At 40.2% G+C, this 25,190-nt stretch overlaps 1 protein-coding gene across 2 annotated transcripts in view; it reads left to right on the top strand.

Annotated features, from left to right (window-relative positions):
- Nucleotides 1-25,190, top strand: part of SLC38A1 (solute carrier family 38 member 1) — a 69,831-nt gene that overhangs the window by 16,901 nt on the left and 27,740 nt on the right. For both annotated transcript variants that reach the window (XM_058743041.1, XM_058743040.1), the window contains exons 3-5: nt 150-363; nt 11,909-11,984; nt 12,273-12,388. In XM_058743041.1, the coding sequence (XP_058599024.1) occupies nt 242-363; nt 11,909-11,984; nt 12,273-12,388 (314 nt within the window). In that variant the 5' untranslated portion in view covers nt 150-241. The remainder of the gene's footprint in view (nt 1-149; nt 364-11,908; nt 11,985-12,272; nt 12,389-25,190) is intronic.

A 25,190-nucleotide genomic window follows, 5' to 3' on the forward strand; every position in this document is an offset into this window, starting at 1 on the left:
TGTACAAAGATTGCTTTAATGCATTAGATAGCAAAATGTGTTAAATTATCGGTAAACTTTTTTTTTTTTTTTTTTTGCTTGTAATAGTTTATCTTTAATCAGTGGCGGTATTCATATGTTTAATAATGTTTTCTTGTGTTGTATTTTAGGGGTGTCAAGCTTCTATTTTTGCTGCTATCCCTTTGTAATACACTCAGAGCAGAATTTGGACTAATTTTTTGACCACAGATACTTTCTAAACATGATGCATTTCAAAAGTGGACTCGAATTAACAGAGTTGCAAAACATGACCGTGCCCGAAGATGATAACATTAGCAACGATTCCAATGACTTCACTGAAGTAGAAAATGGTCAGATAAATAGGTGAGTATTTTTCCACTAACACTTTCTATCCAATGAAAGAAATGTCTCTAAAATATTATTCTGGTTTTCAGTTTTTCCCTTGAATTATTCATTACTAAAGTTATGCTCCATTTGAAAATCTAATCTGAATTTCTTATGTGACATCTGTTGGGCACAGTATGCAATAGCAGATGAAACAAATAGGAAAGTAATTTATTCATCCTTTCAATTGAGCCTAATAAAAAAATATCAATACACTGGACCCCAACCAGCCCTAACTTTTCAAAGCTCTGTGCTTGTGAATTAGACAGACTACTGGAATTTCGCCGCATCCCGTATCTGAGTGTGTAACACTCTCGTCTGCCCTCACCCACATACTAATCAACAATGGTCCACGTCTTATTTGCCAATGTTCCCATTTTAAAACTGCAAACACATTATTGCAAGCATCATTTATGACACAGCTTTTAAATAATAATAACAATGGGTTAGCCCCAGTGGCTCTCTGAGAAAATGTAGTAGAGAATTAGTACATGAAACAGAAAGAAAACAGAGCACGAGTGAGAGAAAGTAGGGAGGCAGATGGGAAGAGTCTGCCCTCAGAGTTCTCGGCCCCAGTTGTGACCTCAGCGTGTCCTTGCAGCTCTCGGGTCCTATGTTTCTTAAGTTAGAAGAGTAGGACCAGTGTCTTTTTTCTTTTTGGTTTGTTTATTTATTTATTTTGAGAGAGAGAGAGAGAGTGCAAGCAGTATAGGGGCAGAGAAAGAAGAGAGAATCTGTCAGCACAGGGCCTGACATAGGGCTCTAACCCATGAACTGTGAGATCATGACCTGAGCTGAGTGCAGACGCTTAACCAACTGAACCACCCAGGTGTCCCAGGACCAGTGTCTTTTTTATTTTTTTTTAATTTTTTTTTTCAACGTTTTTTTAAATTTATTTTTGGACAGAGAGAGACAGAGCATGAACGGGGGAGGGGCAGAGAGAGAGGGAGACACAGAATCGGAAACAGGCTCCAGGCTCCGAGCCATAAGCCCAGAGCCTGACGCGGGGCTCAAACTCACGGACCGCGAGATGGTGACCTGGCTGAAGTCAGACGCTTAACCGACTGCGCCACCCAGGCGCCCCCAGTGTCTTTTTTAAAAAAGTGATCTGAGGCATTCTCTGACATACTGATTTTATAGCCAGCATATGTAGATCCCTTAGCAGGACCCTCTCCAGCTTGGGACTCAGTGTTGTGGTTTGCTTGAAGAATGCAGCCCTCCTAAAAGACCAGGGGAAGAGAGCAGAGTAGACACGACCCCTTATTAGAACACCACCGATCTACACATTTGGGGGGTGGGTGGTCAGAAGGAAATTGGGATCACCACCGATCTATACATTTGGGGGGTGGTCAGAAGGAAATTGGGATTGAGGAAAAGGAAAACATGTCAGCTCACCAGGCATCTTTGTGGAAAGTGTTTCTGGAAATCTGCTCTGTGTTCTGATACGGCGTACAGTTGGAAGTCCAGCAAAGGACTCAGCTGCCATCATTTACAAACTCAGAAATTCCGACCCTGCCTCGTCTCCCTTTTCCCTTCCTTAAATGTTCTTAGAGGTTAAGTCTGCAACCCAGACACTTCCTCGTTATTATCCAAGTTCACTGTGTTATGATGTTTCTTATTGTTGGATGCAAATTTGCTTCTTGCACCTCTTCTGAGTCATTATCAATAATAATTACCATTTCTTGAGCGCCAGGTGTTTTTACATATATTGCCATTTTTCCTTATAACCTCATGCAATGCATTCTTTTGCAAATAAGGATGGTTTAAAAATGCGTTTTACAAATAAGGAAACTCAGGCACCGAGAAATAAAGTAACTTGTCCAAGGGCACACGCAGGACTGTGAGAAATCCCTGTCGTTCTGCTCCTCTCCTGCCGCCTCTGACTATAATGCTGGGGCATTAGTGAAAAAGATCGTCTTTACTGGTTTTATTTAACTCTACCAGTGCTATTTTAAGCTCTGTATACCTGGAGCGTCCCGCAGTCACTGCTGACCTCCACTTAATGGTGCATGGGATTCTAACCATTTCACAACTAGGACACTTTGGTTTGATAATGAAGCTTCATTCCCAAAGCAGTGCAAACCTGGAGGACCTTCAAGTGAGTCATTGATAATATTCAGTTTAGAATCTGAGCCAGATCTTTAAATGTTGTACTTACTAAACTGAAAATACTAAGTTTTTGAGGAGGTTACAGCTTGCAGTGACTGGAAATATCCATTCTCGCCTGTGGCTTGGGCACCTTGCCTGGGTGAGCTCACTTCCTCACAGGCTGTGACTCAGGCAGTAAGCAGTTACAGCGGGAGAGCTGGCTGGTGCTGACCGCTTGCTTTGTGGAATTTGGTTCCGCTGCTGCAAATACAGTGTGAGGCATTTCTTTCTTTAATATCCTCTCTTTCACTGACACAGTTCATGAATCTTGCTTCATTCCTGGCTCTAGGACAATTCAAATTAAAAACAGGATATGACAACAAGAAGCCAAAAAAAAAAAAAAAAAAGGCAAATTAAAAACAAAAAAACAAAAAAGACACCCATCTTGATTCCTGCAAAAGCTGTACCTAAATACCTTTCACACTTCTTGTGGCTTTTTCACATTGGTGAGAGGAAAGTAGGCTCAATTATATGAATCTAAGAGAGCCAACTCCCAAAGGAGTGAGTTTTTAGGTCACACTGCCTCTTTTTAGGAAGCTAGAGAGAATGTTGAAAACAAATGTTGGTCTCTCCTTACCTGGCATGTAACTGGTAACTTTGCCCAGAAACTCCCCACGAGGATACTATGAGAATCATCTTTTTTTGGGGCACCTGGTGGCTCAGTTGGTTAAGCATCCGACTCTTGGTTTTGGCACAGGTCATGATCTCATGGTTTCACGAGTTCAAGCCCTGCATCAGGCCCTGCATTGGCATTGAAGAGCCTGCTTGGGATTCTCTGTCTCCTCCCTCTCTCTGCACATCCCCAGCTAGTACTGTCTTTGTCTCTCTCAAAAAATAAAAAAAATAAACTGAAAAAAAAAAAAAGACTAGTCTTTTTAAGTTTAGTTAAAAATAGAGTAGAGCCATTTTGGTATTAGGACACCTGCCCTTATTCCAGTTCATTTGTTTTCTTTCATGCCCTAATTTTTGGGTTGTAGTCATAGAAATCTATACCTGAAACAGCAAATCCTTTCAAAATGTCCACTAGACCAGTAGTGGTGATATTTTAACGTGCGTATGAAACACCTGGAAACCTTGTTAAAATGCAGATTCTGGTTCAGGAAGTCTGGGATGGGTCCTGACATTCTAATTTCCAGCTAGCTCCCAGGTGATGCCTGTATCGTTGATCCATGGATTACACTTTAGTAGTAGCAAGCTCTAAACTTTCTAGGTGTAAGCTTAAGAGAAAGAGCCATCTTAATCATCTTTCTATTTCTTACACCTTGTAATGGTATGATATGGTATGATAATAGTGCCTGGTACAGGGTGGATGTTACAAAATATCTGTTAAATGAGAGAGAGACAGACAGACAGACAGACACACACACACACACACACACACACACAGAACAGTTAGTGCATGGTTTGGATTTAGACTTGTATTGAATCCTGGCTCCATCAATAGATGTTGTGTGGTCTGATGCTTCGAACCTTAGTGCCATCCCTGTGGGACAGGGATGATAATAATACCTTACCTCATGGGATCGTTGGGGAATATTAAATGCAATACTGTTACACTGTTTGTAGGTTAAGAATTCAGGCTCTGCATTCAGCCAGCTCATATTCAAATCCTGGCTCAACAGTTTTAGTTGTTAGCAATGTGACTTCGGTCAAGTTACTTAATTTCTCTAAAATGGAGCTAATAATAGTACTAGCCCATGTAATTATTGTGAAAACAGATGAGAAAACCCATGTAAAGTACTTGGCAGTGTCCAGCAATAGTAAGCCTTTTAGTATGAGAAAAGTATGTATCAATAACAGTGCAACCCTCTTTCTTTGGTAAGCACGTCTGTCTTCTCCACCCCAAGGAATAACAGCATTGCTTAAGGTTTTGCATGGTGGCCGGTTATTGTTACCTTAAAGCTGTTGAAATGTTAAGGTTGTCGAAATATTAGTAGATTATTCTGTGTCCATGCACATATTCATGTATTTTAATATCTATCTACTGCTGTTCTCATCTCGATGTAGAGTTAGTGTTGTTACGACCCTAGAAGCATCTAACAAAATTTGAGTGTCTTACTAAGATTTTTCTTAAAAGAATCTGGGACAACTCTTGTCACTATGCCCTGTACTAGCCTTTGTTTTGGTCCCTCTGTATCTTTCAGAATTTATGTACTAAATATGTATCACTTGGAAGGACCCTTGAAAATTTAATTATCTTGTCTAAACCTTAGGGAAGGAGATTCCATAACTTCTTGAATTCAGTTTTCATGTCAGAAAATTCTTTCCTTTCTTTAATGGATCCTGTTCCAGTTAAAGTCTCCTTCCCCTCCTTTTTTTCTCTTTTCAGTAGAGTTTACCCATCAAGTAAGGCTTTGTTTACTTCTCAGTCTTCTCTTTATTTATTTTTAATTTTTCATTAATTTATTTTTTAATTCCAGTATAGTTAACATACAGTGTAATATTAGTTTCAGGCGTGCAATATAGTGATTCAACAATTGTATACATTTTGTACATTACTCAGTGTTCATCACAGTAAGTGCACTCTTTGATCCCAGTCCCCTATTTCCCCTATCCCCCCACCCACCTGCCCTCTGGTAACCATCAGTTTGTTCTTTATAGTTAAGAGTCTGTTTTTTTGTCTCTTTTTTTCTTTATTCATTTGTTTTGTTACTTAAATTCCACATATGAGTGAAATCATGGTATTTGTCTTTCAGTGACTGACATTGTACTTAGCATAATACCCTCTAGGTCCATTCATGTTGTTGTGAATGGCAAGATTTCATTCTTTTTTGTGGCTGAGAAATATTCCATTGTAGATATATACCACATTTTCTTTATCCATTCATCTCTGAATGGATACTGGGGTGGCTTCCATAATTTGGCTACTATAAATAATGCTGCAATAAACATAGGGGCGCATATATCTTTTCAAATTAGTGTTTTCATAATCTTGGGGTAAATACCTGGTAGTGGAATTACTGGATCATATGGTATTTCTATCTTTAACTTTTTGAGGAACTTCTGTACTGTTTCCCACAGTGGCTGCACCAGCTTGCATTCCCATCAACAGTACAAAAGGGTTCCTTTGTTTTCACATCTTCACCAACACTTACTGTTTCTTGTGTTTTTAATTTAAGCCATTCTGACAAGTGTGGAGTGATATCTAATTGTGGTTTTGATTTGCATTTCCCTGATGATGAGTGATGTTGATCATCTTTTCATGTGTCGTTGACCATCTGTATCAGTCTTCTCTTGAAATGCCTTCCTGTGTCTTTCATTCTTTCATGTTTTCCAGTCTCTTTGTTACCTGCTTCTTTGCTCTTGTTCTTTTTTCCTTTTCCTTTTTAATAGATTGTTAACATTTCAGGGAAGGAACTCACAAAGGTCATTTAAGTTCAACCACTCATCCCTTTTGTGTGACGAATCTTCAAATGAAACACTATAATCTAGTAAGAACCTGATTGGTGGAGATTACAATAGGAAGATTTTCTTCTTGTTGTACAACCCATCCTTAACTGGATTGTTGTTGTTGCTGATTTATTTTTGGTTTTAAATAACTGTTCTATGTTTCTCTCCTCCTTTCACACTACCTCAGTATAACGCCTACATCCTCTTTAAGGCTTTGTCTATTGAAGGTCACCACGACAGACACTGCAGGTTTTTGTTTTGTTTTGTTTTGTTTTGTTTGCAGAACAATTGGCTACCTAAGAGTTGGTTGAATTCTGCTTTGTGGGTACAGACCGACCCTGTGGAAACTCTTTTTTTAATAATACCTTTATCATCTGAGACCACATGTCAAAGGCACCCTTGCCCATAGCCCATTTTTAAGTCAGTAAATAGAAATTTTATTTCAGTTTCTTTGCCAGAGGTCAGTGCTTTTTAACACGCAATTGCATTTTTTAAATGGTGAGATAACAGAAACTTGTGATAAGCTGCATGACCTAGTTATTTTGAATAGACTTTTCCGTTACAAAAAAGGTTGGCTTCATTTGTTTTTAGAAAATAGTTTACAGAAATACAAAGATATAAAGAGATATAAAGAGGAGAACATTTTGGAACAACACAAAGAGAATAAAGAGGCGTTCTTTCAGTACTTCATTCTTACTGAGCTAGATTTCCCTGCAGCCTAAGCTACTCCATAATTCCTAAAAAGAAGATGCATATTTGGTTTGTGGAGGGTCTTCTGAGTTGCTGCTGCATGGGCAGGTACATTTGGAAGGAGAGGGAGTGAGGACACCACATAACCGCTCAGGATGCAAAGTGACCTCATGGCTCAGTCTGTGCCACAGAAAAATAGTAAATAGGTCAGAGTCAGAAAACTCCATTCAGACCAGAGTATAAGAAGACTCATGGAAGATGAGGGCTTTGAACTGGGAGGACAGGGGTGCCTGGGTGGCTCAGTCAGTTAAGTGTCCAGCTCTTGATTTCAGCTCAGGTCATGATATCAAGGTTCTTGAGTTTGAGCCCTGCGTCAGTCTCTGTGCTATCAGTGCAGAGCCTGCTTGGGATTCTGTCTCTGCCTCTCTCTCTCTCTCTGCCCCTCCTGCAGTCTCTCTCTCTTTGTTTCTCTAAATAAATAAATAAATAAATAAATAAATAAATACACTTTTTAAAATCTTAAAAAAAGAAAAAAAATGTATTTTGAACAGGCAGAACTGCACTGGCTGAGAGCAGGGTCTCCTGAAGAGAGAGTGGATTCCGACTGTAGTTGACCCTCGAACAACACAGGTTTGAACTGCACGGGTCCAATTTTTTTAGCAAATACAGTACAGTACTGGCAATAATTTTTTTTTTTTATTTTTTAGAAGTTTTTATTTGTTTTTGAGAGAAAGAGAGAGAGAGCAGGGGAGGGGCAGAGAGAGAGGGACAGAGAGAGAATCCCAAGCAGGCTCCACACTGTCAGTGCAGAGCCTGATGGAGGGCTCAAACTCACAAACTGTGAGATCATGACCTGAGCCAAAGCCACGAGTCGGACGCTTAACTGACTGAGCCACCCAGACACCCCTGGAAATAATTTTCTTAATACAGTTTTCTTTTCTCTAGCTCACTTCAGTGTAAGAATACAGTATATAATACATGTAACATACAAAGTATGTGTAATCCATTGTTTGTGTTATCGGTAAGTCTTCCAGTAGGCTATTACTAGTTAAGTGTTGGGGGAGTCAAAAGTGATACGTGGATTTCTGTTGCAGACTATGAGTCTGGAGTGCCCTCTTGTCCAGAAAGAGAGCAGATGCAGAATTGAATACAAGAGAGGCTAATGTCAGGGAGGAGACAAGAGCCCCAAACAGGTGTTTTGTCTCCGTATTTATTGAGCTCACAGGATATTACCCACATGGTGAGCATGAAGAAAACCAGATATTACACACTTGAGCATGGAGAAAACAGTCAGACAGTTATCATTAACTTATGTGTGTAAGAAGCAAAGGGTCTGGGGGGCAAGTGGCGTTTGTGATCAAAGCACAATAGTATATTGGCATCAGATGGAAAGTAATTTCCTGCAAGTGATATCACAAGTTACTCGTGATCCCATTATAATATCTTGCTAGCTAACCTTGGGTGCTTTCGCCCCATGGTGGTGGCTTTCTGTCCTAAACTTCTAACCCATTTATGTAAGCAAAACCTGTTTCCCCACAGATTTCCAACTGCACAGGAGGTCAGCATTCTTAACCCCTGTGTTGTTCAAGGGTCAACTGTACTTGTTTTTCAGAGTTTTCAGTCTCTGTTCTCAAAATGCACTGGTCTTGTCTCAGGCCTCACCCCTCTTGGGAAGATCATTTTGAGAAGCAGGGGGAGCTAAGATTGGGACATTGAGACAAAATTAAATTAAGCAGTACAGGGAATCCATACTTGAAGCTTTTTCAGTGGGGGAGCCAGTGAAGATTTTTGGGAAAACCTATTAAGCCTAACCTCCGCAGAAAGTAGACTGGAAGAGGCAGAATCAGGGAGACACTTGATACACATGTTTTCTGATGTGCTTTTTAATGGTTACTTGCTACTGTATGTCAGTTTATCATACTCCCCCTGTAGAAGTTCCGTAGGAAAGATCCAGCAATCATGCAGGGACTTTATTCTTTATCCTTTTACGTTGCACAATGTTTGACCCTACTGAATGCCCCTGGTGTCAAGGTGTCTGCGGCCCATCCCCTGCCCACCAGTCCTCTGCCACCAGCTCTGAGTGCCGCCAGGCTAGGAACTTAGATCTGCTGTCACAGGCATTTTATCGGTGTTTGGTTTGGTTTCTTTGAAAATGTTGGGGTTTTTCTTTTGACTTAAAAATAATAGAAATTCTTGGGGGCACCTGGGTGGCTCAGTCAGTTAAACATCCGACTCTATTTCAGCTCAGGTCATGATCTCATGGTTTGTGAGTTCAAGCCCTGCAATGGGTTCTGTGCTGATGGCATGGAGCCTGCTTGGGATTCTCTCTCTCCCCCTCTCTCTCTCTCTTTCTCTCTCTGTCTCTGCCCCTCCCCTGCTTGTGTGCTCACTTGCGCACGCGCGCTCTCTCTCTCTCTCAAAATAAATAAGTAAACATTAAAAGAATAATGGAAATTCTATTTGGAAAACAGGTCCCTCCACAAGAAAGGCAAATGAGGGAGCTTCTAGATGAAGATTTGGTTAGAATCGAGTTATTAAAATTAACCTGATTAAATAGAGCCTTTTACTTAATAGCAACGCCAAATAGGAGTCCATTTCACCCTAGCAAGTCCAGCACCCACTTTCTTTGGGCTGCCTGTGTGAAAAGGAAGACACCTTTCCCTTGCCCCTCTTCAGCCAGATCCGTAAACCTCAGTTCTGTGTAAAGATTTAAAATGTTAAGGGCAAAAGAAGGGCCACACCAATCATTAATAACAATGCTATCCAGCTGCCAGATTGGTCTCCAAAGATACTTTCATTATGTTCTCTTGCTAAGAGCCTGCAATACTATTTCTTAGGCGTCTGCCTTTAAGTTTCCTCTGGCTAGTCCCACCCAATAGAAGAAGCGTTTCCTTCTCTGGATTCCTTATCTAATCTCAGGTTTGCACAGTCAAACCTATTCTGGTTTTAGTGGCACAGTTTCTCCTGAGTTTCAGGAGACCGAGGTTTCCTTCTACCTCCTTTCGCTCTCTCACGGTAACTGGACAGGTTGTAGACACAGGCAGATGCTGAAGGGAATAAGCCAGAGATTGTGCTGCTTATATGAGGTGATGGTCCCAGAGGAAGTTTATAGTATGTATATTGCTTGTCTTTAGTTTGTCAGGGCAAAATGAAGCAAACTTGGAGAAGTAATGCCAGGGAGAAGCCAGACCTCTTAGATTAAAGGTGAAAACGGTAGGTAGCTATAGTAAACCAACATTGATGATATCTGTCTTTTGTTTAAAAATGTTTTATTGTGAAATACCACATCATTCAAAACAGCTTATGAAAATCTAGTGTACGATTTAAAGATACCTGCTTGAAAATAGTCCAGTTCAAGCGGCTTCATGTTTATTAGTGAAAAAATTCACTGTGACTAGTTCTTGCTGAGGCCGGACAATGACATTTTCAGAAGAAGAGCCTAAAAGCATCCCTAACGTGTTTTACTAATACATACAACAGTTTACCTATGAATGGCCCTTTCTTTGACAATAACATTTGTTTTCTTAATGGGGAATTTTCTTTTTTAATTAGAAATTTAGGCCATAAAGTTCTTATATTAACCCTGAATATATTTGATGATTCTTAGAGCTTTCTGAATTCCTGCTTCAATTTTTTAAAACATACTTTTTAAAATTTTATTTATTAATTTTTTAAAGTTTTATTTATTTATTTATTTACTTTTTAACGTTTATTTATTTTTCAGACAGAGAGAGACAGAACATGAACGGGGGAGGGTCAGAGAGAGGGAGACACAGAATCTGAAGCAGGCTCCAGGCTCTGCACTGTCAGCACAGAGCCCGACGCGGGGCTCGAGCTCACGGACCGCGAGATCATGACCTGAGCCGAAGTCGGCCACTTAACCGACTGAGCCACCCAGGCGCCCCTCTTTTTTTTTCTTTTTTTAACGTTTATTTATTTTTGAGACAGAGAGAGACAGAGCATGAGTGGGGGAGGGTCAAGTTTTTGTTTTTTTGTTTTTTTTAAGAGAGAGAGAGAGAGCATGAGCAGGGAAGGGGCAGAGATAGAGACACACAGAATCTGAAGCAGGCTCCAGGCTCTGAGCTATCAGCACAGAGCCTGACGTGGGGCTTGAACCCTCGGACTGCCAGGTCATGACCTGAGCCAAAGTCAGACGTTTAACCGACTGAGCCCCACAGGCGCCCCTATTTTTATTTTTATTTTTTAATGTTTTTATGTATTTTGAGAGAGAGTGTGTGTGTGCGAGTGGGGGAGGGGTAGAGAGAGGGAGAGAGAGAATCCCAAGCAGGCTGTTAGCTAGGAGCCCAACACAAGGCTCGAACTCACAAACCTTGAGATCATGCCCTGAGCCAAAATCAAGAGTCAGACACTTAACCAACTGAAACCCAGGTGCCGCTCCAGTATTCTTTTAAATGCCAGCTTTATAGGGCATCTGGGTGGCTGTTGGTTAAGCATCCGACTCATGGTCTCACGGTTTGTGAGTTCGAACCCCACATCGGGCTCTTTGCTGTCAGTGTGGAGCCCACTTTGGATCCTCTGTCTCCCTCTCTCTCTCTCTCTCTCTGCCCCTCCCCCACTCTCAAAAATAAATAATCATTTAAAAAAATAAATGCCAGCTTTATAGTATCCTTGACATTACCTAATTTTCAGTTAGAGAAAAATCTACATAAAAGTTAACTTGTATTGTGTATAGTCATTTATTAGTATTGAATGATTCGAGTCTGAATGATTCGAGATTATAGTTCTTTTTGATTTAGGGTTGTCTTTCATATCATCTCAGGATGAGCACCTGCTGTTAATAGTGTTTTGTACTAAGTACAGTGAGGGGTATAAAAACAAATGAGGTGGGGCCCCTGGGTGGCTCAGTCAGTTGAGCGTCTGACTTCGGCTCAGGTCATGGTCTGGTGGTCTGTGAGTTCGAGCCCCTTGTTGGGCTCTGTGCTGACAGCTCAGAGCCTGCAGCCTGCTTCGGATTCTGTGTCTCCCTCTCTCTCTGCCCCTCCCCTGCTCATGCTCTGTCTCTGTGTCAAAAATAAATAAACATTAAAAAAAAATTTAAAAACAAATGAGGCAAAGTATCTGCCCTTGGGACACTCATAGTTTACTTGGTAAAACAAGAGTGTAAACAACTAATACTGGCAAGGGACAAAGCAAAATAAAACAGAAAGGTGGTTGAATGGGGCTGTAAACTCTTAAGTAATTGACTGATAACTTTCCCTGTGTGATGTTTTGATAAGTAATAATGTTAACCTTCGATCATTATTGTGAAATTAAATTATTCTGCATGTCTTTACAGCAAATTTATTTCTGATCGCGAAAGTAGAAGAAGTCTCACTAACAGCCACTTGGAAAAAAAGAAATGTGATGACTATGTAAGTGTCATTATAATAAAGTTTGCTTATTTGTTTTAATCCCATAAATTGGGACAGATGTTTTTAATGCATGTAGCATCCTACCAAAAGTATAGCTATTTATATTCCCCAGGATATTCCATGGACCCTGTGTGTTTTCTCCTGAAACCCATTTTGGAAAATAACCAGACCACTAAACAAGTATTTCTTGAATTTTATTTCTGCACTGGTTCCTAATAGTGCTTTAAAGACTTTGACATGATGAACTTTCTTGGGGACGGTTTTGCTTATGTTTGTCTCTGTGTTTAGATTCCAGGAACAACCTCCTTAGGCATGTCTGTTTTTAACCTAAGCAATGCCATTATGGGCAGTGGGATTTTGGGACTCGCCTTTGCCCTGGCAAACACCGGAATTCTACTTTTTCTGTGAGTGTTGACAGTGCTGTAATTTCCATTTTAAAACTGTATTTTCTGTATGTTCCTGTTCATGTACAGAAGACACTGGAAATATTTCCAAGTAGTTTTTATTTCATTTTATGTTTTTACTAACTTGGCTAAGTTGTGAGTACATACTTTTATATTGTTTATTGGAATGATTTTCCAAGTTGCACCTAATGTTTATAAGAAAGTGGAAGGAGAAAATCTTTTCATTAATCAAAAACACCAAAATAAGCATTTATAAAAAGGGTTAAAAGATTTCAAGATAGCATTTTTTTGGTATTTTTGGATTATTTACCTGTCATTTTAAATCTCAGCTAAAAGGTCAAAATATTAAGAGGTATTTAATCCAACCACTCACCACTTCGGTGTTTGGATTGCAGTGGAACATGTACTATATCCAAAGGTGATTGTAAATTTGTTTGTAATAAATAGCCAAGAAGCACAGATGAGAAATTAGCATGTACTTTTCTCTGAGAGTTAGTTAAAAGAAATTAGGCAATTTTGTTTTTAAATAACTTTTTCTCACACTGTTGAATGGGATTTTCTGCAAATGTACAGAGAGCTTATTTTTAGTTGGAACAAGATGAAAACAGACATAGAATTTATACCAGGAAAATTCTCACCCAGCCTGATTCCCTTCTCAAACCTCTAAGGAGTGTCAGGGGTGTTTTGCCTGATGAGGCAAGGAGGACATTCTCTTCTTCCAGCCTTTTCCCCACAAGACTACACTCACGTCTTTGTTGGCCTTGCTGAGTAGTCTGTATCCCTGGGTCGTTTAGATAGGAGCATCATCTATGCTTGGAAGCAGTGACCGAAATGGCTAGTAATCCTACAAATTGTGTATATACCTTTAGAAAGACTTAGAAAACTGCAGTGAAAGTACATTGTTACCCATTCCATTACTCAGGGATCAGTGATGTCCAGCCATGCTGTGCCATACTGGTCAGTAGCACTAGGGATTAATACTCTTTATAAATTAAAAAAAAAAATGTTTTTATTTATTTTTGAGAGATAGAGCACTAGCTGGGGAGGGGCAGAGAGAGAGGGAGACACAGAATCCGAAGCAGGCTTCAGGCTCTGAGCTCTCAGCACAGAGCCCGATGCGGGGCTCAAACTCGTGGAACTCGTGAACTTCGAGATCTTGACCTGAGCCGAAGTCAGACGCTCAACCGACTGAGCCACCCAGGTGCCTCTAGGGATTAATACTCTTATGTGTAAATCACTAAAGATGTCCTTCCTAGACTTAAAACTCTGTATAGGACAGTGAATTCAATGCATTTCTTCTTCATTGTCCATCCAACTCAGTAAATCCAACTGTAGCCTCTTCTCTTTATTGCCCTGGGTGGATCTTTCTATGTAGCCTTTCTGTTTATGTATATCTTGAGCCAGGTGCCAGGTTTTAGGGTAAAATGATAAGAGTTGGACAAAATATTTCTCTGGCGATTTTTTTATTGGTATCTGTGGAATTCTGACCCTCTGAGGATGCCACGGGGTGGCTTGTGCAGCTGCGCTTGTGGTTTTCAGAGCAGTGGCAGGAAACACCCGACTGCTAGTCCCAATTCCTCTTCTTAATGGCTGTGTAGTCTTAAGCAAGTGACTTGGCCACTCTGAGCTTCAGTTTCCTATTCTGTAAAACAAGGAAATTGCCCTAGAAAAATCTCAGAACCCTGCCAACCTCCGAAACCCTATGGTTCTGTGACTAATTTTAGTTATTCCAAAGCTGGAAATATGTTCAGCTCAGAAATGTGTTTTACATTGATTTACTTTTTTTTTTTTTTTTTTTTTTTTTTAGTTACTGCAGTATATCAAGTAGTTAGTTCTATGTTTAACTATGTTTAACATAGTGAAGGGTCCATTCTTTGATGGTGGTAACAACAGCAACTCTTGCAGCTCTTACTTTGTAGCAGGTACTATTCTTAAGAGTTCTCTGCTGGATCCTTGCAAGTTTGTGAGATAGGTCCTATTAGTACTTCCCTGCTTGATGGATGAGGGAACCGAGACAGACAGAACAGACTTCTAGTTTGGAATCTCTCTTTGTCACCATTCTGGGAATCCCCTTCACCTCTCTTCTCTGCTAGATCCCTTCCCTTGTTCCCCATGTTCCATTTCTTCCTCTTTCTGAATGTTCTTCCTTTTGTTGCTGAGAAGGGATGAATAGAAATAATTTTTTGAGGCCTCCATGTCTGCAACATGACTTTATTCTGACTTCACCTTTGATTGGCAGATTGGCTGGATATAGAACTCTATATTGGCAGTAAGTTCCCTTCAGAATTTTGAACGTATTGCTCCATTGTTTTCTGGTCTCTTCTGGTGTGAAGTCCCATATCCTCCTGATTCCCAGTCCTTGTATAGCCAGGGTTTTTGTTTTATTTTATTTTGTTTCTGGAAATTTGTTGAATCTCTTTGTCCCCCATGTTCTGCAGCTTTACAGTGATGTGTCTTGATGTGGGCCTGTTTTCATCCATTGTGTCAGGCTGTTGGTACATCCTTTTCTTTTGGAAGTTCATGGTCTTCAGTTTGGGGACGTTTTCTAATATGTTTTTAACGTTTATCTATTTTTGAGAGAGAGAGACAGAGGCTAGGGAGGGAGGGGCAGAGAGAGAGAGAGGGAGACACAGAATCTGAAACAGCCTCCAGGCTCTGAGCTGTCAGCACAGAGCCCGACATGGGGCTTGTACTCAAAAACTGTGAGATCATGACCTGAGCCAAAGTCGGAAGCCTGACTGAGCCACCCAGGTGCCCCAGGGGACATTTTCGTATACACTATTGTGTTAATGAATTTCTTCCTCCTCTTTCCCCTTTTTACTCTTTCTGGAACTACTCCCCAGATTCTGGACCTTTCTGGACTTGTCCTCTAATTTTTATTCTTTTCTTAAATTTTCATTTCGATAATTTTTCTCTTTAGTTTCTGGAATATGTGCTCAAATTTTTTCCCAGCTCTTTACTGAATATTATTTCTGTTATTATTTTTTTATTTACAGGAGCTTTTAAAAAATTCTTGGAATGTTCTTTTTTGATATTCTATTATTTTGTTTTATGATTTCAGTGTATTCTCCAAGGATTCTAATGACAGTTTTCCTCTTTTACGGAAAATTTTGAACATAAAGTAGAAAGAATAGTATGAGATTCCCATGTTCCCGTCATCTCCTGGCCTCACCTATTTAATCATCCACCTCATTCTCTCAAAGCAAATCCCAGCTCTCATATCATTTCATCCATAAATATTTCAGTATATTTCTCATTATATATATATATATATATATATGTGTGTATTACATATGTATGTATTACATATGTACACATATGTATATTTAATACATATATATATGTATTGCATATATATGTGTGTGTGTGTATATATATATATATATATATATATATATATACACACATATATAAAATGGACTAAAACATAACCATAATAGTTGTACCTAAAAATTATCAACAGTTCCTTAATATCATCAAATAGCCAAACAATATTTGAATCTCCTGTTTATCTCATTTTATTTATTTATTTATTTATTTATTATTTTTATTTTATTTTTTTTGTTTATCTCATTTTAAAAAAACCAATTGGATTTTCCAAATCAGTACTCAGATAAAGTCCATATAGTGCAATTGGTTGACATGTGTTCTAATTTCTTTTAATCTATAGGTTTCCCCAATTCTCTCTCTGCTTTGTATTCTGTGCCATATATTTGTTGAAGAAACTGGGCCATTTGTCCTATAGAGGTCCCACAGTCTGAATTGTGCTGATTGTATCTCTGTTGCAAGTTCATTTTTGGTTTGTTTGTTGGCTTTGGATTCTTTCATTTTGGAATCTTTCCTCAGGTATCAGGTGGTCCTTCTTTGTCTGTTATATTTAAAAATAAGGGATGGGGGAAACCAGCCTAATTCAAGCCCGGCACAGGTGAGTGGGAGCTTGTTGGCAATAGCTTCACTTAAAAGGGTTGTCTACAGCCCTTTACTTGGGGAACCACCAGTGTCAGTAACTCTTTGGCTGTTTCAGATTGCCCAGCATCTTCCTGTCTCCTGCCGGAGGGTCTGAGCATTTCTGCCATCTTTCTGGGAACCAAGGTGGGGGTAGGGCTTGTGGTGCGTATCTCACTTGCATGTGTTCACCGAATCCCAGCTTTCATGACAGTACCCACTCCCCAACAAGTTGTATTGAGTCCCTCACCCAGACACCTATATTTTATACTTTCCAGAGAATGTATCTTCATGTATATACTTCTGCCAGATGGAGGGGGAGCAATCATAGCTTTACAGAACAGGGGCCTGGTCTGGGAAATCTCACTATCTCTTGAAGATCCCCTTTATTCTAGCTCATCCCTTCCAGTGTTCCCTATTTCCAGTAATGCTCTCAGGGCCTTTTGGGAATTCTGTGGTGAAAATTAGATTGGTCTTGGCTTTCTCCACTGCTAATTTAAGGTTCAGCTTTGTCTGCTTTCCAGTTCTGAAATTTTGTTATTATTGTCCTCTTATGCTCTTAGGAGGGATCAGGAGTAAGTTCTTGTATTCAATCTACCATTCCTAGAATTCAGTTGACTTTTAATTATAGTGATTCAGGGATAATTGATCTCTTGTCTCATGACTCTTTAGTTTCCAACTGAAGCAAAGAACTGGAAAAACTTGACTCTTATGGTTGCAGGAAGACTTCCCCTACATAAAATTATTATAGATCATTCAGTTATTTGCAAGATGCATGAAAAGCGGGCGCAACAAATCATCAAGTGAAAGCTCACGAAGGTAGCTGTATAAAGACCCAAACTTAAAGTTTTTCACAAAATGTAGAACAAGGACTCACTCTGTGTGTTGTAAAACCAGCTGCTCCTACAGCTGCTCAAAGCCAAGAAGCAGTTGGCAGGATCAAGATATTTCATCTGGTACAAGGCCCTGTTCCAGACTCATATTAGCCAACATGGAAAAAGAGTCCAAGCCTGTCCAAACTTCTTTAGAAAAGCAGCCGGAAGGCTCCTCCGAGTCTCCCTGAGGCTGGGTGCGGAGCTCTTCACTGGAGTCATCTGAAAACTTGCGGGAGTGATTTCTTTTTCTTGGATGAGTTTGGGGCTCATTTTTTTTTTTTGACCTAACCATAATGGCTGTCATCTCTGTTTAACACACATCTGATTCAGTTGGATTCGGCGAACTCTGCCCTGTTGTAAGAATACAGTTCAGTTTTGTGTTTTCCTGAATTCCGAAGCCCTATAATTCCATCTGAGGAACAGGAGGTATGGGAATGGGGAATCTCAGCTGACCGTTGTTCTGACAGGAGGTGTTCTCTGTTGGAAACAAAACGGGGCCGTACCCAGAGGCAGTCGTTTGGGGATGTGCTGAGGCACAAGTATCTCAGGGTAAAATGCACCCACTGAAGTGAGTTTTCCTAAGAGTGAGTATCCTAGGAAAATGCAATGGGTGCTGAAGAATCTTCCACTGTAACTTCCTGTTCTACCACTGATTTTTTTTTTACATAGTTTCTCCTTAACTCAGTCATAGCCAAAGTGGCATCAAAAGTAAATATTGGCATGTAAGAATGGCAGGTTTTGTTTTTATTTCACTTTACCGTCTCCCTCACTCTGGCCCAAAACAGGAAAGTTACATTTCTAAAGATATCTATTAAAGGCATACATTATATAGAAAGTTAATGTCTTTAGAACATATCATCTCATAGTAGTAGGTAAATGAGAGGTTTATTAAACTACACAGAATCTGACAAAGCAATAAATGCTTTATGTTTTCCCATAACTTCTTAGCAGGTGTTATTGTTTATTATTATTTTAATAATGTAGCCCTTAGGTATAAAAGCATGAAAAAGGAGAATGTAATTCATGATACTTCTGAGAGCTCAATGATGTCATCATTTATTGTAAACAGTGCGTTTTTTTTTTTTTTTTTTAATTTTTTTTTTCAACTTTTATTTATTTTTGGGACAGAGAGAGACAGAGCATGAACGGGGGAGGGACAGAGAGAGAGGGAGACACAGAACGGAAACAGGCTCCAGGCTCTGAGCCATCAGCCCAGAGCCTGACGCGGGGCTCGAACTCACGGACCGTGAGATCGTGACCTGGCTGAAGTCGGACGCTTAACCGACTGCGCCACCCAGGCGCCCCAACAGTGCGTTTTTAAACCATCTGTTTGAAATATAATTCTAAAACAACATAACAATCTATGTAGACAATAGTTTAAATTTTATTATGGTTCATTACAACTCCAGACTTTTTTGAGTCTTGTTTTCTATTTTCTATGGCTGTAAGGATACAAAAGATAAATAGCTAAAAACACTTTGAAAAGTGGCACGCAAGAAGATTATGTACTGTTCCAACCTCATAGGGCTGCTATGAGAGAGTGTGTGGGTGTGTGGGTGTGGGTGTGTATGTTGTGAGTGTGTGTGTGAGGGAGAGAAAGAGACGAAGAGAGTACCAGTAATGTAACACCTGGTATTCAGTAGCACTATATAGTAAGTATTTGCTGAAGTATTAATTAGGTAGTCACTAAATAACGGTTAACATTTATTGAACACTATTCTACTTGCCATATTATCTCATTTAATCTTCATCACCACTCAGAAGTATTAGCTCCATTTTACAGATGAAGTAATAACTGAGGCTTAATAACTACTTAGCAAGTTGGGGAACCAGGGTTCCATCCAGGCTTTCTTGACTCTAGAACCTGTGTGATCTAAAACTATATACTATAAAACTAAAACTATATACTGCTTGGGTGCCTGGCTGGCTTAGTTATTAAAGTGTCTGACTTCGGCTTAGGTCATGATATCATGGTTCATGAGTTCGAGCTCCACATTAGGCTCTCTCCTGTCAGCACAGAGCTTGCTTTGGACCCTCTGTCCTCCTCTTTCTCTGCAGCCCCCTCTTCTCCTCGTGTGCTCTCTCTCTCTCTCTCAAAAATAAACATTAAAAAGAAAAAGGGACAAAACACTATACTGCCTTTTAGTGATGCCTCTTCCATAACCAAATTTGCATTATTACTGTACATCACAAGAGAAATTTTATTCTTATCAATAGATACTAGCAAGTTAATATTTTAGCTTTAAAATCACTTTGTATAGGAGGGCACTTGTTGTGATGAGCCCTGGGTGTTATATGTAAGTAATGAATCACTAAATTCTACTCCTGAAACCAATGCTATATGTTAACTAACTTGAATTTAAATAAAATCTTGGAAGAAAAAAAAAATAAAGTCATCTTGTATAATCTGTCAGTATTCCTGGATTATTTTACTGTTTCGAAAAGAACCATTGTAATGGAAATAGTTGTGCAATATCAAATGCACCAAATTGTAGATCAGCAGTGGTCAAGTTCCTGGTCACAGCCAGGAAAATATATGCCTAAAGTATATTATAAAACCAATATAACTTCTGAACTGCTTCATATTTGTCATATCTACACCTGACTTGGTCTCATGTGGCTATTTAAGATTCCCCACTGTCTTCATGAGCCCTTGAATTTAATTCCTTCCAAAGATTTAAATTTTCTTACTGAGAATTAAAACACAAGTACTAGCAATGTCAGATGATGCCAAGTCCATTATTAGGGAATTGCTTACATAATCATAGTAGTTCTATAAAATAAAATATTAGGCTACTATGTCAAAGAGTAAACTAGATTTATATGTACTGGTGTGGAAAAATTTCCCCGGAATATTATGTGAAAAAACCTGAATGCTGGGTGGAAGTGAGCAGAGAGGGAGACTGTATACGTATATACCCTACAGACTAGTCGGGAGGGCACACAAGCAAGCTGTGGACAGTGGATACTTCTGGAGAGTGACACGGGGTCTAGGGTGGAGCAGAAGTGCAAAGTTTACACTCTTTGTATTTTCTTTCTCTCTCTTTTTTTTTTTTTTAAAGTAAAGTTTATCCTGTGAGAGACAGAGAGAATGCTAGTGGGGGAAGGGCACGGAGGGAGAGAATCCCAAGCAGGCTCCAAGCTGTCAGCACAGAGCCTGATGCAGGGCTTGAACTCATGAACCATGAGGTCATGACTGGAGCTGAAACCAAGATTTGGATTCTTAACCAGCTAAGACACCCAGGTGCCCCTGTATTCTCTTTTCTACCATGTGTTTTTGGGGGACGAATCTAGTTGGAAAAAAACCTTGTGTTTTAGAGAACTTAAAACCAATGCAACAAGGCTTTTTTTCTTCCCTCTTGCCTACAGAAAACTTGAGGAAAAACAGATTTTCAGTGTTGATGTTTAGACCACGAGAGCGAGAATAAGCCGTTGGTGCTGTGCCACCCGTTCCAAACTATATTTTCAATCCCATCTCCCTTTAGATTGCCTCCCTTTCAGCTACACTAATCCCCTTCTTTTCTGTAAAGGTCACCTGCACTGTCCTCGTTGTCTTGATTTTTTCACCTCCCTATTCCCGTGCCCGTCTCTGCTGCTGAATGCCAGTAGGCCTGTAAAGCCCAGTTGGATGCCATCTCCAAAAATGTTTCCCTGATCCTCCTACATGCAGGGGAAGCTCTCCCTCTCTTGTGTTTCCAGTGTAATCTCTACCTTTCTAATTACAAGTATTACTTCTATTAATTAGGCATATATTTTACCTTCCCAATTGAACTCTGAGCCCTACAAGAGCAGGACTAATGTCTAATTCTTCCTTGTTCAAACATCCCCTCTGCCCCGACAAGATCTAGAATAGTTGCTTGCATATAAGATGATGCTCAATAAAGTTTCATTGAAATGAATGAATGAATGAATGAATGAATATATAAGAATTAGATTTTGCAAAACAAAAAACAAGGCTTTAGGGCAAAACAAGGGATCTCATAATTATTGCAGACTTATCAGAGGGAAAATATCAACCAAAACCCTTAGTTCACCCTCAAATTTGAAATGGGCTTTGGAGATGTAATGATAATAACAAGGTTAGCACGGGACTCACCACCAAGTGGTTACTTGGTTACTTTCCTGGGATTGCCTCCTTCATGTGAAAATTCTAAATAGTTCTGAGGCTATTAAATACTGTAAGAGGTTGGTATTGCGTTGCTAAAAGGGCATTTGTTGTTAAATTGCTACTTGCAAAAAGGACAGTAATTGTCATTTTTAGTTTACAGCAATTACCTTCACTTTGTGGTTGAGTGTTTGCCTCAATTGTAGGTGAATTCTCTCTGTCTATTTCTTAATATTTACCTTTGTGGAGCGTGTTTTTCATTATCCTTCCACCAAAAAGATGCAACATTGTATTACCTATAATTACAGTGTTTACAAACATACCAGTAAATAGCCATGCCAGTAAGGGTAAATCTAAAATATAAGGATCTCTGTAAACCAAGATCAGACTTCCAGGGGCCTTCGCCTACATAAAGGAAGACAGAAATGGAATTGGAACCAGAGACCCATCAGCACAGTGCCCTAAGTCCTGTTCATGTCTTACAGGTATTTCATCATTATTATCCTGTCACCAAAAATGGGCTTCTCCTGATATCAGGAGGCTTGCATAAGGCTTACATAAGTGCCTCAGCATAGCTCTGAAGTCTGCATCTTTTCCAGCAAATTCTATGAGTTCGGGTGAGATTGCAGCACAGCTTCACAAATATGTACTCTGCACGTTCAAGAACCGCCATTGCTTCGTTACTTTATGTAGATTCCCAAAAGTATGAATCACACTCGCCAAGAGGGTCACTTTGCTCTTAGCAGTAATGAAGATGGTCTGTGTGGCTATTTATCAGGTTCTTCCTTGTAAATGTTAAGTTGTCTTCCCCTGTGTGCTCCTAAGCCGGCAGTTCTTTGCCTCCTGAGGAGAGACGACCCTGGATCTTGTGATATAAAAATGATGCGATTAAAGAGGAAGTCAATAGGGAAGCCCTGCTCTTCCAGTGATCCTGGGAGGCCCATCCGTATAGTCACATTCATCTACCCTCTTGTCAATCAGTTACTTGTTTTTAAAATTCTTTGAGTTATAGTCACCGTTCCTTAGAAATGATCTGAAGAGAAAATCGTTGCCCTTCAGCTGGCAGGGAAAATCACTGGCATCAGAGCCTCTTGTTTGGGAATAATAATGCTGGAAGGGGAGAAGTGGCACATTCAGGCTTGCCAACATTTGAAATACATGTAGAAAGGACAGTGGCAGTGCCATTGAACTCTATTGAAATGCATTGGATTAAGAAGCTTTTCAGAAATAGGGAAATAGGAAAGTGGTTAATGTTGTGCTTAAAACGAGTGCCTCTCTTCTAAACGGAGAGCGTTGGCAAGCGTAGGAGAGGAGTCCTACCCATTGTTTTTAAAAGTTGAGCAGTTATGCTTAGTTGGTGAGTCATCTAAGATGTGTCTGATAAGGGGTTCCAAGAAGGCAGTTCTCGGGGCCCCAGAGAGGTGGGCGTGTGTGTGCAGCGTGCGGGCGCAAGAGCATGTGCGGGGAGTGGGCTCCGTCCTATCGACGCTGAGTTGCACCTGCTGTCGGGCAAGGACGAGGACCCAAGGAGAAGAGCATGGCCTCTATTTTGTAGCACTGTGTTTTTCGTAGCCTGCAAGAGGCAACTTAAGTGTACTCTCTAAGGTCTTACCAGTGTTAATACCTCCATGATGCACACGGCCTTTTCGTTCACTTTCCTGGGTTGCAGTAGCCCAGATGTGTATCCGCACTGCAGATCAGCATAGTTCAGAAATTGGGATTTCCGAGTTAGCTTGAACTTTTACTACTCAGAGTGGCAGTTGGTTTAGTAGAGTGGAAAACTGCCCTGGTGTGGGCCAGTTAGTTTTGCTTTGTTCTATGGCCACAAGCTTCACCTCACATCAGGTACCTCGTATCAGTGATCTACGTCTATAGCCAGGGGTTGGCAAACTACAACGTACTGACCAAAACCTCTTCTGACCTGCAGCCTCTTTTTTTTGCGTGGCTTGCTGACTGAGAATAGCTTTTATTTTTTTTAAGAGTTAGAAAAAAAAAGAAGATAGTTATAAAGTATACATGTGTCATGGGATCTTTAGAACAATCCCTAGTTATCATTCCTGTTTTATAGGTAAAGAAACTTAAGAACTCATGAGGCTAAGGAACTTGTTAGGATGACAGTGTGATTGGTGGTGGGGCTGGGGAGGGAGGGGAACAAGCCCCTGGTGTAGTCCTCTGAACTCTTCCATCTCTCTTTAGATGTGCATTGTTACCATGGAAACAGAATAATAGGGGGGGCACCTGGGGGGCTCAGTCTATTAAGGGTCTGACTCTTGACATCCGCTCAAGTCATGACTTCATGGTCGTGGGATAGAGCCCCACATAGGGCTCTGCCCTGAATGTGGGGCTTGTTTGGGATTCTCTCTCTTTCTCTCTCTCAGCCCCTCATCTGCTCACTCCCACGTTACAGAATAAGGAAGTAAACATTAAAAAAAAAAGAGACAGGGGCGCCTGGGTGGCTCAGTAGGTTAAGCCTCCGACTTCGACTCAGGTCATGATCTTGCAGTCCATAGGTTTGAGCCCCATGTTGGGCTCTGTGCTGACAGCTCAGAGCCTGGAGCCTGCTGGGGATTCTGTGTCTCCCTCTCACTGCCCCTCCCCCTCCCTCCCTCTCTCTCTCTCTCTCTCTCTCTCTCTCTCAAATGAATAAACATTAGGAAAGTATGAATGAAGCCCCAGATCCACCATTCCTGCTGGAATGGAAGTCCAAAATACCCACCCAAAACAGCACACACCTTTATTTAATGGTTATATGGCATTTTTCTGTCACTCAGGAGATACATTTTAAGAATGTGATAAAGGGGGCATCACTTTCAAAAGTAAGGATCTAGGTTTGAGGGGAAAGTAAGCTAGTTATTCTTGTGGAGTGGAAGAAGAGGAAGGAGGACATGTCAAGTTATAAAGGGAGAGCTCATAAAACCCACAACCCCCTCTAAGGACTGGAGGCAAAAACAGGAAGTGGTGGTGGTGCACAGTTTTCTTTCTTACCAGTACAGCTTCCTCATTTAAAGTCAGACCTCCTCCTAAATTTTTTACCTCTTAAAGCACTAACTAAACCGACAAGTTCTATCGGCATACCTCTTTTCAATACTTTTTTTTTTTTTTAAGGATTATACTAGATATTATTTGATTTGGTCATCAGTGAGACATATTTCTTTCCTTAGACAAAACAAAATACTTAACCAGCAGTGAGGTTAGTTTAAGAGCAACTTTGCACCAATTTAGACTTATCTACGAGGAAATAAATGGAAGGAATTGTGCAAAGAATTTATCCCTGCCTGTTCCTGGCTCAGCCTTTAAAAACCATCCCTTTCATTCCCTAGTTTAATGTGTAAATATTACAAATAATTGCATGCTATCAGACCTGGTGTGCTGGTCCTCTGCTCCTTACAATGTTGAAAGTCAATCAGGATCTAATGATAAAAAGTGCACTTTGGGACTGAATATTTACATTTTTGCTTCTTTTTCTTTTCTTTTCTTTTCTTTTCTTTTCTTTTCTTTTCTTTTCTTTTCTTTTCTCTTTCCTTCCTTCCTTCCTTCCTTCCTTCCTTCCTTCCTTCCTTCCTTCCCTTTTTCATGTTTATGTATTTAATTTGAGAGAGAGAGAGCAAAAGAGAGCACATGAGCAAGAAAGGGGCAAAGAGAGAGAGACAGGGAGAATCCCAATAGGCTCCATTCTGTTAGCCCAGTGCAGGGCTCGAACTCATGAACTGTGGGATCATGACCTGAGCTGAAAAAAATCAAGAGTTGGATGCCTAACTGACTGAGCCACCCAGGCGTCCCTCTGCTCCTTTAAAGTATTTTGTGAGCTCTTTAAATGAAATAGGGACAATATTAATGAATGACCTTGGGGGTTTAAACAAATGCAACTCTTCTCCCT

Source organism: Neofelis nebulosa, chromosome 8, assembly GCF_028018385.1.
Source record: "Neofelis nebulosa isolate mNeoNeb1 chromosome 8, mNeoNeb1.pri, whole genome shotgun sequence".
In the NCBI taxonomy this organism is placed as follows: Eukaryota; Metazoa; Chordata; class Mammalia; order Carnivora; family Felidae; genus Neofelis; species Neofelis nebulosa.